The sequence below is a fragment of the Oryzias latipes genome, chromosome 18 (genome assembly GCF_053564925.1).
Source record: "Oryzias latipes strain Hd-rR chromosome 18, Olatipes_Hd-rR_3.1".
Taxonomy (NCBI): Eukaryota; Metazoa; Chordata; class Actinopteri; order Beloniformes; family Adrianichthyidae; genus Oryzias; species Oryzias latipes.
In genome coordinates this window covers 27763362-27781437 of record NC_136254.1, presented here as the reverse complement: position 1 = coordinate 27781437, position 18076 = coordinate 27763362, and the positions used below count along the sequence as shown (strand labels likewise).

At 43.1% G+C, this 18076-nt stretch overlaps 1 protein-coding gene across 3 annotated transcripts in view; it reads right to left on the bottom strand.

Annotated features, from left to right (window-relative positions):
* LOC101164098 (zeta-sarcoglycan) overlaps positions 1–18076 on the bottom strand; it is a 59136-nt gene that overhangs the window by 33468 nt on the left and 7592 nt on the right. For all 3 annotated transcript variants that reach the window (XM_078936190.1, XM_078936189.1, XM_004079660.5), the window contains 2 exons: positions 7545–7739; positions 3318–3419 (listed from right to left, as the gene is read on the bottom strand). In XM_078936190.1, the coding sequence (XP_078792316.1) occupies positions 3318–3419; positions 7545–7739 (297 nt within the window). The remainder of the gene's footprint in view (positions 1–3317; positions 3420–7544; positions 7740–18076) is intronic.

The window sequence follows — 18076 nt, the reverse complement described above, 5'->3', positions numbered from 1 at the left end:
ATAGTAAGAGAGAAGTAACATTTAGTCATTGCTGGAGGGACGCACCTTAGGAAGGCCACAGAGGAGCAGGGGAATAAAAGGATAACCAAGGTCCAAGGAGATTACGTAGATGAGGAAGGTCGCCATCCCACGTAGCATGGACAGCGGCTCGGCTAGATTTGAGGTTACAACTTGACATCATTGGTTCACAATAGATGGACAACAAAAGCACGTATAACTTAAAGTTAATTGCCAAAGGGGTGCCTGGAAACCATAATGAAGAAAATATTTTGAGATTTGAAGAGAGATCGTAGGGTCTAATAAAATGGCTGAACCTCATGCATTGAGAGGCGGATGAGAATAAGTCTCAAAAGGAGATACTCTTAGTCGAGCGTCATATGCTTGAAGCAGGGCAGACTGAGGATTGGTTTGCGACCCAAAGTTTTACTCTTGAGGCTGAAGCTAAAGAGCATCAGTGATAATTTCTACAGCCAGGAATTTAGCTCATAATACAAGTTATTTAAAACTAAACCATGTTAAATGATGGCACATTACTATTATCGCACTCTTGAAATAAGCGTTGTAATAATCTCCACGGATGAATTCTCTCAGAACCACATGAGCCGTTGATGGACCAGTAGAGCTGAATGTTTGGATTAACGACCAAACATTTTTCTGGCGGCCGGACATTCATAAACGAGTCCTCATACATTTTCCTCTCCCCCAAAGGAGGGTGGAGCCACAAAACAAGTGGAGGGAGACTGATGACCTGAAACAACATCGCAATAATAAAACCACGCTAAGCGCAGAGAATTAGAGACCAGAAAAGCAAAACAGAAAATCCAGAACAAGGGAACACGGGGGCCCGGAAAGGAACAACCCAGAACGAGAACAAGATGAACAGACGGCAGTGGGGGAGGATGCACACAGCAAAACACAGGTGGCCCAACAGCGACCGATTCATATCGTACCTCCAAAGATGGGAAAGATTACGTGCCGCACAAACGCAAGAGACTACATGGAGGCAGAGAAGTATGCATCATAAACCAGAGATCCGTGTAAAAATAAATCCAGACAGGCAGAGAACCAAATGCCTTCCTTAAATTTGATTTGATTAAGTTCGATTATCGTAGTCAAAACAATAAAGAATTACACAGATTTACACATTACACATATTCAGAAAACTAAATAAATCGGAAACCGAGATCCAAAACGAGTTGCGACCACAGAGTTGCAAAAGCCAGGCGACGAGGAAAACAGAACAGAGAAACATTGAAAAAGAGAAAACTGCAAAACAAAGGGGGCCCAATAGAATTACACTAAATCCAGCACAGGGTTTCTGACAATTGAAGTTAAACATGACAGAGACGACAGCCGAAGGAACACCGACACATAACACGTCAACCCCATTTAAGCCAGAAGACGCCGCCGGGAGGAATGGAGAGGCAGAACAGCAGGAGCATCAGCAGAATCAGCCTCCCCCAGCCATGTACAGCGTCCGGTGGAAAAGATTACAGGGATGGCAAAGCCAGCTGAGCGCAAAACAAAACCAGAAGGATCACAAGGGAAAAGCCGCTGATGCAAAAAATAAATAACAATACATGAATAAATAAAATGGAGGAACCGAGGAAGACAGACGACACAACCACGTCACACCTGAAAATGCCCGAGTGGCCACCTTAGGACCGAATCAAAACGGAAAAATTAGGGCTCACACGAACCCATCACAAAACCCCCCACAAATCAACCCAAATCCCTAAAACCAGAGAAACAACAAAACATCAGTGAGTCAGAGAAAAACAGGGCCACGTACAACAGACACATAACACTTCAAAACCCACCTAAGCCAGAAGACGCCCCCGGGAGGAATGGAGAGGCAGAACAAAGGGAGCATCAGCAAAATCAGCCATCCCCAGCCCTGCACTGCGTCCGGTGGAATAAATCAAAGATAGCAAGGTCAGCCAAAAAGCAAAACAAAAAACTGGATGGATCACGAGGAATAAGATGCTGATGACCCCCCCCCCCCCACAAAAATGGAGGAACCGAGGCGCCGACAGGTCACAAACAATGGCGCCAAACCCAAAAAAAAAACGTGTGAGAGGCCACCTTAGGGCTGACTCAACTACTCTACTGATTTACGTTTTTAATCACACTGTGAAGGAAGAGCAGAAGCGGCCGTGCTACAGTGACCAGTCAGGGTCTTGGTTGTGTGAAGCCAACAGGGTTGTTTAATTTATTTATTTATCTACTTGTGTATTTTTCACAGTCCAATGTGTCCTCAAAAACAACTCCCCCTACTGAGCAAACACCACTGCTTATATAGCCTTGCCCCAATTGGATCAAACCATTACCGAAGGGATGCGGGGTTAACAGCTGAACACCCCTTTCAAAATGGTTTCAGCTGAACATTCAAAATGGCTGCCAAGCATCTTAACAAACATTTGTCCAAACATGCCCTGGTGAGGAAGCAGGGGAGCAGAAAAACAGGTAAAATTGAGTGGACACAAGTTGACACACACCAGCAACAAATACCACTTCGTTACACTCACAGAAGAGACAAGTCCATAACTGACCAATCCAAATGCAGTTTAAACTAGTAAATGTGCAAAGCTTCAACAGAAAAGAAACCAAACAAAGAGCCACCACAACAAAGCCAGCACCGAATGAAAGCCCACACAGCGGAAACCAGACCGTGTGTTGAAGATAACGCAGTGCTGCAGTAAAGAAGGATGAACAACTTACACACCTGGACTTAAATAGGATGCTGCACAAGTGAGTTGATTAACTGACCCGCCCTAGGGGAGTGGCCTAAGTAAAGCCTGCCTGAGTTGTCTTACCGAAATGCTCCCAAGGTCGCTCACTGAAACTGTGACTCGGATGCAGTAGATGGTAAAACTCATTACGCTAGGAGCGACTTGGCAAGTCACGAACCCAGACTTGCAGATTTGTGTTTGCAAACAGCTTTGTGGAGTTCTTCAAATTAAATTAACCTGAGCTACTCTCTCAACATCATCCATGTCTTTTATAAAGTAGAAATGAGCCTGTAAAATATAGGGTGACCAGTAGCCCCTCCCACACACATCAGAAGCATCAGTTTTGACACTTTTGGGCAAGCATCTAGCAGCAAATGTGATTCTGTCAAATTTAGTGTTCAGTGAAAATGCAGAATTACTTATATTGCTGCCTTCTCCCACAACCCGAATAAGCAGCAGATAATGGATGACGAGATGGAACATTGTCCCAACACCAAAAAAGAATTGCTTTAAATTCCAGAACCTGTGAGCATTTTATTCTAGGATAATTTTAGCAATAGTTCGGTGAGTAAAGAGTCTACTTACCCTTCTGGACTGGATGTCATTTACATAAAGAGGTCGCTGAAACTTGCTCACTCCCTCCAGGTGAATCCCATTTTGTTTCAGTCGTAGGCTTCCCATTCCATCCTGGAATAGAATTATGATCAGTGCGGATCTGGTTGACTGCATCAACTTTTCTCATTTTAGACAAAGGGTTTTGGCTTCGCAACAGCAGTGAAAAAGTCAAAACTTTATTGGCTCAGAATACGTCAGAAGCTGCAGCTCACAAGCGGACATGCATTAGCGCTGAGTGACAGGAAGAAGTGACAACAACACTGAGATGACAAACTAAAGATATGAAGCTGCTGCCAACAGCCTGCCTTCGAGATGAAACAGGCCAACATGAGAGTGGAGGAGTAGAGATGATTCATGAAAATGACACAGATGGTTTTCAGGTTTATAGTCATTCTGATTAAGATGAGTTGGTGTGAACATTATCATGATGATTAATACAACTGCTGTTGGTAATTTCAAGAACTACCGTCAACTGCAAGCTTTAATGGGATTCCTGTTGGTTCATTTAACAGCAGCTCATCACCAGTTCAAAACAAAAACAAAAAAATCAACCTTTCAACCAGTTTTTAACTTTTGTTGTGAACATTTTGAAATCAGAGACCAGTTTAAACCACATTGGCATTATATTCCATAGATTAATTTATCTAATTGAGAAAACCAACTCTATCTGTGGGGACTATTCACAAATATTCTTGTAACTCTGCTGCTTTCCTTCTTATAGACCAACCATAGAATGGCTCAGCTGCTGGTTTATTTCTATAAGTTAAAATTAACTTCAGGAAACATCAGTTTATGGTACAAATTGTAGATGTGGCCTTTCTTTTCTTTGCATTGGTACAGTAAATTGGAAAAATACCTTAAGGCTTAGGCCAAATCCAAAATGTTTCCCAATCTCTCTGGCTACACGCTATTGATCCAATTAAAGGGGCATTTAAAGCTGTAGCGGTGTCCGTAAGTGGTTTTTCAAAGGGGAACCGTAGCAACTTAGGGCTGGGTCTCCCTCTGCCGGTAGGGTGATCGGAAAAACGCATTTCGTCACACTGGTGGGCTGTGAAGCACAGCAGGTAACATTTAAATGTAAAGTATTGAGTTTGTGTTTTTTCATGTGTATTTTTTAAGTGCTGGCAGCTATGCAGTAACGTTATTGACTGGTGACTATTCCTGACGTGATCAAGCGGTAGTAACGTCCGGATATGAAGACGCTACTTTTTCTATATCTATCTATTTTCTATATCTATAAGGAGAAGCTGTAGGGGTACTGTAGGGAAAGAATTCAGATTCGGCTTTTGATTTAGAGTTCTGCTTTGATCTTTTGCTTTGATCTTGTATAAACTTGACCTGCAAAACATTAGAAAAATGGATCTCATGTGACCAAATGAACTTTACCTGTAGTTGAAACAAATGTAAAAAAAGGAAGACGGCTGTTTAACAATCTTAGCTTACTGTGGAAGTATTAATGTATTTAAGTAAAAAGGATTAAAATGCTGGTTAATTTTTCCGTGATAATTGAGTGACATATACATACAATTCAGATGGAATGTGTCTAATCCCAATAAGGTGAGCAAAGTCTGAGGGCTGAACGTCAGATCGGCACTGAGGGATGTGTTGAAAGAAACACATGGATGTGGCGGCGGGGAGAACTGGGACTGAGAGCAGAAAAGGGAACAAAAAATCAAAAGAGAGCAGATGGAGGGTGGGGTAAAATGGCGGGCTTTGTAAGTCAGCAGACAGATGTTGCTGTTATTGCTGTGCTGAGGCCTGAATTTGAACAGTTGGAAAAGGTAAAGGGAAAACAAGAAATGTCACGGTAACCCACTTGTTCCTTACTAAGAAACCATATGTAAGACTTGGAGCTTGGGGCTTTAGTAAAAATTTAAGTGTTTGCAACTCCTAAACTGAAACTGAAACTGTAAAAAGAAAACCATTTGAGAGGTCAAACTGACCATTTTCCTTTTTGATTTCTACTGGATAACCAAACTGGCACCTGTTTATTTTGTATTTCAATTTAAGTCCCAGTTAAAGGACTTTATAGAGTACTTAAATCAATTTTATTTAAGGGTGTATTCAGACCGCCGTTCAGCTGGGCCTTTCTGATTAGAACCAAAGCTTGGAAACAAAACCACGTGACTAGAGATCTCTTCAGTCATTGGCGAGAAATTACAAGAGCGGGGCAAAGCAACAAGTAAAGGAATCATGGAAATCCTATGCTTTGCATTCCTTGTCAGGATGGTTCACTTACTCAAACTTTGTATTTCTGTGACCAAGTTTTAATGTCTTTGTCAAGGTCAGGTACAATCCTTTTTACTGGTACTTTGGAACGGCGGAGGCATGCTGCAAGGTGTTTACTGAAGTAATGATGGCTAAGAAAAGACGCTGATAATTGTGAGAAGCAATGGATATCAAGTTAAAAGGTGTTTTAATGAGCCAGCATTCATCTGACCACATTTCAATGAGTCTCTGTGTCTCATCAATATGGTTGTTTCCTTTCTACTCCCTTTACTTACCATAATGAGTGGCTACGGTGGCTGTTTTGGTCCAGCTGTTCCACTCCGAACACACAGCCTGAGAAAAACTCAGACCAGTCCAATTGGAAACAAAGTTCTTAAATTATTTTTTATCAGAAACGGTTTGTTTTTTGTCAAATGTATCTTGCACATTTCAGCAGAATACCTTCATGAACCAGAGTTCCGTGAACTATATCAATGTTTGAATAATACAGCTGGAAGGAAGATGCATAAATGGGTTTACCCTTATAGGATCCTGAAATTGTCCTTATTATTTGTATACTGTGGTGTTACGGATTTGTTCCCTGGTACCACTGTGATGTCAGCAATCTGCAATCAGGGACTTTTTATGGAACACAGCTTTCAATTCCTGATTTTCAGCGGTGAAGTGTATTTTCTGAAGTAACACCAACACCCGCTGATAAGATCTTTGGTCATGACACAGATTTATGGGGGAGACAGGACAGATGGGAAAAGTAATAGATGGCTGAGCTCCATAGAGGGAATTGGTGCTGTCAAGAGATTGTTGACAAAAATGGCACAATTTGTGCATCGTCCCTGAAAATGTAACAGAAGATCACATTATTGGTTTGCTCAGCTGTGGTTTGGAAGAAAAAAGCATTTGTGTGTCGCTGAGTGATGCTGCAGATTCTTTTGTCCAAAAATATTTGAAGATTCGAGGCTTCTATCAAAGAACAGGGACACCTGTTGAACAACGGATGCCATCTTCTTTTGTTAATACAGTTTTGATTCAATACAAGCAAATGCTGATGTAAAATGAGGCTAAAAGAGAGACGCATTTGCTTATATGCAAAGCATTAGTGATCAGTGCATCAATTACGCAATTTGAACGTGATATGTGCGCCATATAAGCAATATAAAAGTTATTAGTGGTGCATGCATGAAAAGTCTGTTGGACATACGTGGAACCGTCGTGGAAAGCCACGAATTTTCACAGTTGAGTACGATTTACATAATAATCCATATAAACGACATACAGTACGCATAAACTGCATAATTCTCAACCAACCAAACATTTTGAACAGCTCAAAGCTGAACTCACCTTAAAGACCCGTCGGCTGAAACCCTCGACGGACATATGCACACTTTGACAAATGACAAACGCAAGACACACTTGCGTATATCAGGCATGAATCAGGAAAGACCAAAATTTCCTACATGGAAAATATGCAAAATGTAAACCGTGGCTATGTGACACGGTCTTAACTTCCGCTATAAAGAACAATATAGTCAACAACCATAGTGAGCATTAGGAACAGCCCTAATTATTTTAAATTATTTTAGTAAAAAAGTTTCACTTTTTCTTTTCCTACTAAAACTAACTTTTTAAAGTTGAGTTCATGGCTTGCGAAGTGAAGTCTAGTAAATCACTTTATTGATTTTCTTTTGGGGGGCATGCAAAGTCTATTATTGACTCAACCTATGCAATGTTGCCTTTCTTTTACATCCAAGAGTCTTTTTTTTAACCATAGCAGAGGGCTCCACATTTTGTGATACCATCCATATATATATTGCTTTTATTTAATGTCAAGAAAGAAAAATGCATGATCTGACATTTACTGCAATTTGAAATTATCTTCTCTCTCTTTGAAAAAACCCTTAGAAAAGACAAACAAACGCTCCGCTGAACTCAGCAACCCCTGATGTACGCTTGACGACTCGCTGAACTCACCACTGAAAAATTCATGACCTTTAGGATCCAGACAGTGAGGGCCAAGTTAACTATCATGGTGACCAGCAGAAGCAGCAGCAAGAAGTACAGGCATCTTTTCCTCCAGCCGTACAGCCCCACTGGATACACCGCATCGCAAGCCGGTCGCTGGAGGTGCAAGGAGTGTGACGCAAGAATGTACTGATCCTGGGTAATCTGGAAAACAAACACGCAGAGCAACCTTTACGTTAGCTTGCCATCAAGGATGCAATCACATCTTGTAAGTGGTTATAACCTTGCAAGGGCCACTAAAACAGCCTGCACAGAGGCGCAGATGTCCTTTTGAAAAGGGTGCCACTAAACAAAGAATAGCAGGCAAAAGTGAGGCATAATTGACAGATGTGGTGCTGAAAACTTCTAACGAAATAGGGATATTTTAGGCTTCGGAACAAATTAAATTGACAATGTTCAAGCCTTAAACAGATTTTAGCAAACCAGTCATCAGTCAAAGTCTAGTCATAAAACACAAAAGGGTTGTGTTTCATTTCTTGTCGACAAAAAGAATTGATTACGCACACATTTTTTGACTGAGCAACCCTTCTTCAGGTCAAAGAAAAACATAAATCTGAATTTGAATACTAATGAGTTAATCAAGGTGATTAATTAAAACTTTGGTCAGGCAAACAAGGTCGTTCCCCTTTCTGATTGAATCGATGCTCTTCGCAAAAGTAAGTTATGGATCTATTAACTTTTAATGGGTTTGTTTTTCAAGGACATTAGGTTTATGACATTTGGCCGTCCCAGAACTTAACCCTTAAATGACGGCGATGTCACAGGCAAAAATAATTTTTGACCATTTCTGCAATGAATGCAGTTCCAACAGATTCCGAAGCCGAGATAAGCAGCACCAATTCACAACACATACGTGGTAAAATGTTGTGCCAACACTTTACTAACCGGTGTAAAGGATTGCATACTTTACTATCGTAAAGTGTAACGTGTCCCACACTTTACTACAGTACCACCACTTTTCTACCTTTCTCAAAGACAAAACGTGCATTACAGTCACAGTCCCATTAACACACACACATTCACACGCTGATGGTGGCTCCACCGGCGCCAACCTACAACCACCAGAGGCAATGTGGGGTTCAGTGTCCTGCCCAAGGACACTTCGACACATGTGCAGGCAAGGCAGGAACCGACCAATCCTTTGATCAGCAGTCGACCGCCCTACTGCTGCACCATGGCTAGGCTACATGCAACCCAGTGTTGCATATTAATGCAAAGCTGCTTTTCTCTGCAACAGAATCGGCTGGAATTACATTAACTGCGTTAATGATCGAAGGCTTCCGTTAGTTCAAAGAACATCAACACTGAAGTTAAAGCTTTGGTGTTAAATTGTGAAACTCTTCCTTGTCTCAACTTTATATTTTTCATCCATTTACCTCTACTTAAGGGCTTAACTTTTTAAGACAGTGTTATAGGGTGCAAATGACAATAGTATTGAATCACAGATGTCCACCACATTCACAAAAATAAAACTGTGTTAAGAGCAAAAATTGATGTCTCATTCTTTCATTCACACAATTAATCTCCAACAGATTCTGAAGTTGAGAAAAGCAGTTTTTTGCCAAAACGTTTTTGCGACATGATGCCGATATGCAACACTTTTCTGTGTTGCATATCGGCAACACTTTACGGTACTAAAGTGTTGCCATACTTGACTATCATAAAGTGTTGCATTTCGACGTAAGGCCGCTTTTCCCTGCATCAGAATAAATTGAAATACATTAATATTAGAACGTCAACATTGGAGCTTTAGCTCCATTGTTGGTGTAGATGATAATGAGTCACTGGCGTCCACCACATTCAAAAAATTAAAACCCTATCGAGAGAAGCAAACCAACGTTATTCCTACTGTACGTGAATCAAAGAAGGATCAAACTTCAAACAGAATATCGAGACAAACTTTGGTTTTATGCCAGACAAATATTCAAGATCAGCCAGTGGGTTCTTATGGCCGCTGAGACCTTCAAATCACAGAGATAGGTTACCACCCCCATCAAGTGTAGTCGTCCAGGCCGTTTCTGTTCTCCAGCAGATCATGACCATGGCCAATCAAAAGGCACAAAGCTAGCTGAGCTCCAAAGAGCTCCTTTTAGCTGCTCGGAGGAACCAAGCTTGTCCAGAAGTTTAAAAAAAAAACAAATACTGCTAATTTGCATCAAGTTTCCTATACACCCATATGGGCTGTTGTTGGTTTATTATTGGGCCAATCATAATTGACTATAGGGGCTATATACATCAAATTCATAAACATAGAAGAAAAAAAACACAACTGCCTTTTTATCTTTTTTTTTACCAAAGATGCCTAACATTACATTTTTTGACAGGCATTCATTAGCTGAAATAGAGGAAAGAAAGACCAGCCAAGCGTGTTTAAGACTTCCCCGGACTATGCAGAACTGCTTTAGAAAGCTATTTATGAAAAACTCATTCTTGAAGTCTTTTTTTTTAGCTATAAAGTCAGAGGAGTTAACACACGATGTCTGTTTTAGGAGTCCTCACACAGAAGAACAGCCAGGGTTGTGTTGTTGCAACAAATCAATATGTCTTGCCAGGGTGAGCAAGTGATGAATTTTTGTCATTACAAAACCAAAGACACAGAGGCCGATTTTTTGTTGGGTTTTTTTTTCAGTGAGTGTGATGTGGAGCGGTGTGAGTCAGGCGCCAGAAAAAAGGCAAAAAAAAGCTTTAGAGCTGTCCATGAATTAATGGGAACCCTTGCATTTTCGGGTATCCATCAGATGAAACACCATCAGTTTGGAAAATCAGGATTATCGCATGGAATGAAGCCATGAACAACCAGTAGGGCAAAGAACAGGAATGTAATCATTATACCGCGTTAAGGGTCTTGGGTCTGGAGCAAACCAAAGTCTGTGGGGAATACATCCTGGACAAGCTGACAGTTCATCTCTGGGAAATCCTGACAAAGAAAGACAAACTGCCTGCTATGCTCACACTCACTGCCAAGCTCAATTTAGACCCTCCACTCAACCCGACATGTATGTTCTTGGGCTGCATGGGTGGGGGAGGCTGTAGAATCAGGTGTAGGAATGAGGTGCAACATCTGCACAGACAGGCTCCAACAGGGATTCAACCAAGAATCCTTTTTACTGTGAGGCAACGGTGCTCACCCCCACACTCGCCTGTGCATTAATGAATAATGGAAAAAAAAACGTTTCTTTAAAGCTGTTGCGCAAAGCATCTGACTGATCACGTGATATGGATTGAACAGCTGAGCGTGCTGCGTCATTTATTTAATGGCGACGCACGCACTTCATTCAGGAAAAGCATCGGCGAGACACAAGCCTTGTCAGTCCGTGCATAAAGCTTGTTTCGTACCTGTGTGCAATTGAGTGGTCCATATTAATTTGTTGAAGAGGCAGCCGGTAAGAAAAGACTTTATCCAAGCGCTAAGCTTGCGCGATCACTTGTTTCCTTGTTTGTTTGGTGTGTTGTGGGACCGGAGTGTGCGCTCCGCAAATGTTTGTGTGTACTTCAGGTACCAGTGGGAATTTTCTGCATTAAGGATTATATGTTTATTTCGTCGGTGTGTTTTGTAACTTTTGTAAATTTACACTGGGAACTTCTTTATGAATGTGAATTTTTGCTAAATAATGAGATTTTAAAGCAATTCTTGAATAAATTTGGAATTAATACATGAACTTAAATAAGAATGTTATTAAAGTAAATGAGTAATGTTGCTAATTAACTGAGGCACTTTAAATTGCATAAATGTTTGTTGTTAATGTGTATGTTGAATTTTTGTAATATTTATTACTGTTATTGTGTGTGTTTAAGGTTTTTACCTATTGATTGCTGTCGGATCAAATGGAAATTAATTAAAGTTTGGAAATTGGTCTCAAGTGGCAGTCTGAGTAAATCGATCTTCAACGTTGGACACTCAGCCCTTTTCAAGTGTGGGAAAAGTACACAAAAAAGTATAAACACTTGACAGTAAAAACCGGATGCAGTAAAAAGCTACAGAGACTGCTACCGGCTAAGATTGGCTGCAAAGGATCCAAAGCTCCAGCTCGAGGGCCTGTGCTTCAGTTAAAAAGCCAAAGCTCTAGCTCCAGCTAAAAAGCCTGTCCTCCAGCTAAAAAGCCTGTGCTCCAGCTAAAAAGCCTGTGCTCCAGCTCCAAAGCCTGTGCTCCAGCTCCAAAGCCTGTGCTCCAGCTCCAAAGCCTGTGCTCCAGCTCCAAAGCCTGTGCTCCAGCTCCAAAGCCTGCGCTCCAGCTCCAAAGCCTGCGCTCCAGCTCCAAAGCCTGCGCTCCAGCTCCAAAGCCTGCGCTCCAGCTCCAAAGCCTGCGCTCCAGCTCCAAAGCCTGCGCTCCAGCTCCAAAGCCTGCGCTCCAGCTCCAAAGCCTGCGCTCCAGCTCCAAAGCCTGCGCTCCAGCTCCAAAGCCTGCGCTCCAGCTCCAAAGCCTGCGCTCCAGCTCCAAAGCCTGCGCTCCAGCTCCAAAGCCTGCGCTCCAGCTCCAAAGCCTGCGCTCCAGCTCCAAAGCCTGCGCTCCAGCTCCAAAGCCTGTGCTCCAGCTTCAAAGCCTGTGCTCCAGCTCCAAAGCCTGTGCTCCAGCTCCAAAGCCTGTGCTCCAGCTCCAAAGCCTGTGCTCCAGCTCCAAAGCCTGTGCTCCAGCTCCAAAGCCTGCGCTCCAGCTCCAAAATGACGGAAGCCAAAGCCCTGCAACACCTCAAGTCCAACAGAACAATTGCCAAGAGGACATTTTCTCGACTAGCTAACAAGATTATGAGGGCATGCAAAAATATGTCAATTGATGAATTGAAAGATGCCTTTGGGAAAATTTCAGCAGAGGCAGACAAAGTAATTGATGCAAATGACGATCTTGAATTAGCACTGGCTGAAACCTGGGACAAAGATGGAGGGACAATGAGAGAGGAACAACGCGAGGACATCAAAAATACAGCAGAGGAGTGTGAAGAGAAGCTGGAGGAAGTGCAAAATGTTATTCGGAATGTAATTTGGACCACTTTTGGGCATCCTGAGCTGTCACTGAACCTTGAATTGGCTGAGGGTGAATGCAATACAACTTCTGCTGCAGCTCCTGATATAAGCTTGGAAGCTTACAACTTCATGCTAAGCCAAGTAGAAATGAGAGTTAAAGCAGCCAAAGAGGCCTACAATCAGTGGAATCAGTGGGCACCGGAGCAGGAGAAGACAGACCTTCAGCACCGAACAAAGGAATTAGAAATTGGCTCAGCTAAACTAGCCGCACGAAAGGCTGGTTTAATTCAATCTAAAGCTGAACAAGAAGTGATCCGAACGGTAACTTCCTGCCATCAAGTACCAGCAATAAAGTTGAAACCAACTGCCCTTCCAAGGTTTGATGGCTGTAAAAGACACTTTCACAGTTGGAAAAAGGACTGGGAAGCACTCCAAGCACAGGGAGAGCCTACTGGTTCAAAGGAGGTTCGCAAATTTCAGCTACTAGATAGCTTAGAAGAAAAAATTGCAAAGGATCTTCGTTTGTCAACCTGCGGATCTTCAGAAGAGATTTTCAGAACACTGGAGAACCGATTTGGAAATAAAACTGCTATAGCTTTGGAAATTGTTGAAGAACTCCAAGCATTGCCTTCAATTAAAGGTCATCAACCAAAAAAGATTGTGGACCTCATTAGAGTGGTTGAAAAAGCTTTACATGATCTAATTGAGCTGGGTGATATAGGTGCACTTAAAAATCCATTGATGACCAAGTCCCTCGAAAGCAAGCTACCTGAGATGTTAAAGAAGGAGTGGCTCATGTTTGTGGCCGAAAAGAGAGGCGTGGAACCCTCAAAAGACCGATTTGACATGCTGCTTTCATTTTTGAAGAGTCAGGAGGGAATCTATGAAGAGTTGGAACAGTTGAGAGATGAAGAACCTCAAAGGAAAGATGTAAAAGTACAGCTAAAGCATGCCAGAACTAAAGCCACCAAAACTACAAGCCCACAAGGAGCTTGCGCTGTTTGTGGAGAGAGTGGGCATAAGCGGAGATTGTACAGATGCAAGAAATTCAGAGTTCTCAGCTTGGAGGAAAAGAAAGAAGCGGTTCAAAAAACTGGAAGTTGCAAAGACTGTCTTGAAGTTCACGAAGAAGGTGAATGCAAAGCAACTTTTCTCTGTAAGAATGAGTGCTGCAGAGGACGGATGAGACATCATTATCTCTTGTGTCCAAGTCCTGTAAATAAAGGCCCGTTCAAGGGGAAATCAAAGCCAAACGCTTCATCTCAAGTTGATAAAAAGTGTACGGAAGACCAGGAAGAGTTCTTAACAAGACTAACCCCAGAACTGGCACAGCAATGCCGAAATGTGTTTTGCAACACGGCAGCAAAGACACTCAACTCAGCTGTAAGCAGGCAGTTGCTGGAAGGAGCTCGCTTACAAGAGTTTCCTGTCATCATGATGATCCTTGAGGTCACTGCCAATGCGGGACAGCGGCTAGGAACGCTAATAGATCTGGCATCAGATACCAACTATATAACCCATGAGGCAGCTGATGAGCTGAACTTGCAAAGCGAGGATGTCACACTTTTCGTCCATGGAGTTGGTGGCATGCAGGTGACTGTAGAGACGAAGCGTTACCTTTTGAAGATTCGGGTTGGCACCCCAAAAGGTACATTGAGATCTCATCAGCTGATCTGTTATGGTCTGGACAGTATTGCTGAGATTCACCACCATGTCTCACCCAGTAAACTGCAGAAAATCTTCCCAGATATCTGCCTTAAGGAACTGAGAAGACCCACCAAAATAAAGCTTCTCATCAGTCACAAGGAGGGCAGGCTTGTGCCTCAAAAGATCCGCTCAGTTGGAGATCTTGTGCTATGGGACGGTCCCCTGGGGAAAACTGTGGCAGGCTCTCATCCAGATCTCTCTGAAAGAGTTGATGTAACCACTCACCTGTCAAAAACTCATTTTGCCCGCTCTATGCGATCAGCTGCTAGAAAATACAAAGAAGTCATTCACAAAAGTTTGGATGCCGAAGCAACGCTGGCAACCACCACAAGTACCAGCTGTGATTTCCTGAAGTGGTGGAAATGGGATAGCATCGGCGCTGCGTGTGATCCAAAATGTGGAGGCTGTCGATGTGGGAAATGTCAACCCGGGGGCAAAGAAATGAGTCTTTCTGAAGAGAGAGAGCTTGAGCAAATCAAAAGTGGTCTCACATACGTCACTGGAGATCATCACTGCAACGAACCTCACTGGCATGCAAAATATCCATGGACATCTGACCCTGCAGTTTTGCCAAATAATAAGCAAGCAGTGGAAGCGACCTTCTTGAGGACAGAGCGGCAACTTGCTAAAGAACCGAAGTGGAAAGAAGCCTATAAGAACCAAGTTCATGAAATGGTCAATAGGAAAGCTGCTGTTGAATTGTCAGAAGAAATGTTGAGTAGTTGGAATGGACCTGTATGGTACATCAGCCATCTAGTCGCTCCTAATCCCCATTCAGTCACAACCCCTGTGCGTCTCGTCTGGAACAGCAGCCAGGTGTTTAAAGGCCAGAGTTTAAACAACATCCTTCTTAAAGGTCCTGACGTCCTGAACAACATTCGAGCTGTCCTCATACGGTTCCGGGAAGGAGTCTATGCTGCGCTCGGGGACATAAAGAAAATGTATAACTCTGTGTGGCTTGAAGACAAAGAAATGCACCTCCATCGCTTTTTGTGGAGAGACACAGAGGAAGATGAAATCAGCCAATACGCCATCACAAGAGTGAATATTGGTGATAAACCTGCCGGCTGTATCGCTCAAGTCGCTATGAGAGAGACAGCGAGTCTACCAGAGTTTTCTCATCTCAAGGCTGAACGTAGAGTGCTTGAAGAGGACACATACGTTGATGACATACTCACCTCGCATAACGACTGGGCTCAGCTTCAACAAATAATGACTAATGTGGAGAAGATTCTGAGAGCAGGTGGGTTCAAACTCAAACCTTGGATCTGCTCAGGTCAAAGTGGGAGGGAGCATCCCGAAGACCATAGGAAAGAAGTGGATTCCACAGTCCTTGTACTCCCAAACCAACTGTCAGAGGAGGACAATAAGGCACTCGGCATGGGATATACTCCAGTCCCTGATGAATTCCACCTCATGGTGTCTGTAAACTTTTCGAAAAGACGGAAAAAGATGAGGTTGGGAAAAGATCTATCAAAAGAGGAAGTGAGGCAACAGGCACCAAACCCACTCACTCGAAGAGAACTTTTAAGTCAAGTCTCCGGACTCTATGATCCTCTGGGCTTTGTTACACCTGTTAAGCAAAAAGGTGCAATCCTCGTCAGGAGAGCATTTCAGGAAGTAAAAGGCAAATGCAGTCGAGTGGAGAGTACGTGGGACACTGCATTGTCTGACAATCTGAGGGAAGATGCCATATGCCTGCTGGAAGACTATGCTGAGGTCAACAAATTAAGGTTTCCCAGAGCACTGACGCCACCAAACGCAACAAATCCACCTTATGGCATCACATTCTCTGATGGTAGTGAGCACTCCTATGGAGCAGTGCTGTACCTGAGGTGGAGTTGTCAGCAGGATACAGTCATTCGGATGGTTGAGTCAAAAGCTAAATTAACACCATTGGACCATAAGGGAGATGCTGTCAAGGCTGAAGTCTGTGGTGCAGTCTATGCTGCAAGGCTCAAAAAGTATTTTGAGAAGAATTGCACAATTCAAGTGAAGAAGTGGTTCCATCTGATAGATAGCCAAACCGTACTAGGCGCTGTTCAGCGAGAGAGCTATGGATACCAGACATTTTTTGCCAACAGAATTGGAGAAATCCAAAGCAGTACGAATATTCAGGACTGGTTGTGGATCCCTGGATCAGTAAACATTGCTGATATAATCTCAAGAGGAGCCAGACCAGATGAATTAAGTCAAGGCTCTGAGTGGCAAAGTGGCCCCAAGTTTCTTTATCTGCCAGAAAGCAGTTGGCCAGTCAAGTCTGCGAGAGAACTTGCTGATACCGCACGAGAAAACATCATGAAGCTTCAAAAGAAAGTATTTGTAGCGGTAACAACTAGAGCCAGTGCAAAATCCCAGTCCACTGAGGACCAAGAGATGCACAGACCACCTGCTGGTACTGTTATCAATCAGATGGTTGATATCAAGCGTTTCAGTAACCTGCAGAAGTTGCTTCGAACCATCACCATCATTTGGAGAGCTGCTAAAAGGTTCCTTAAAGCCATTCAAGTCAAAGATGTTGAAAGACCAAAGTGGGAGGCAGTCAAGTCCTCTGGGGTACCCACACTGCACGAACGAGAAGACGCATTTAGAGATCTCTGTGCAGAAGCTCAAAGAGGCTTTGTCTTTCCAAATACTGCAATTGAGAGACTTGTTGTGTACAAGGATGAAGCAAGCGGACTGTTGTTGTGTGGAGGCAGAATTCAGCACTTCAAGAACAATCAAATTGGGGTACCACTAATCCCTCCCAACTGCTGGCTTGGTGTTTTGTTGGCAAGACAAAGTCATGATGAAGGTCATGAAGGCGTTGCTGGAACATTGCTAAGGATGAGGAAGAAAGCTTGGGTTATACAGGGGAGAAGACTGGCACAAAAGACTGTTAACCAGTGTATTACTTGTCGCAAGGCAAAAGCAAAGGTGTGTCAACAAGTAATGGGTGACTTGCCAGTCGAAAGAACGAAGCCTGCTGCGCCCTTCCAGTTCATTGCAGTGGATATGTTCGGTCCTTACTTGGTGAAAGATGATGTGAAGAGAAGAGTGACCATGAAAGTCTGGGGAGTTGTATTCAGCTGTATGGCAAGCAGAGCATTGCATGTTGAACTTGTTAACAGTATGTCTACAGAGAGCTTTCTAATGGCTTATCAACGGTTCACCGCTCTGAGAGGACACCCCCAGAAGGTTTGGTCAGATCCTGGGACCAACTTTATTGGGGCAAAACCCATACTTGAAGATTTATACAAGTTCCTGCAGGCACAGAACAAAACTGATCTGGAGGAATATGCCATCAGGAATGGAACAACCTGGACTTGGAAAGTGCTTCCTGCTGATTCCCCACATCGAAATGGAGCTGCTGAGGCTGCAGTTCGAATCGTAAAGAGAGCTCTTCAAAGTCTAAATAAAACACTCAATCTAACCTTCAGCGAATTTCTGACTGTACTACAACTTGCTGCTAATTTAGCAAACGAGCGACCAATCGACGCAAGGGCTCAAAGTCAAGAAGATTGCATCCACTATGTGTCACCAAATATACTGCTTATGGGGCGAGCGTATCATAGTGGAGATGTCAAGACCTTCAGTTTTGAAAATTATTCTTTCAAGCGTCTACAGGAAATCGAGATGCAAGTTAACAACTTCTGGAGAGCATGGTCTCAACTTGCTGGACCGAATCTGTTCATCAGAAGCAAGTGGCACACGCTACAGCGGAATGTTGCTGTTGGAGATGTCGTGTGGTTGTGTGATCAGAACACTCTGCGAGGTCAGTTTCGTCTTGGAAGAGTCGTGGCTGCAGTACCAGATCACAAGGGCATCGTGAGGG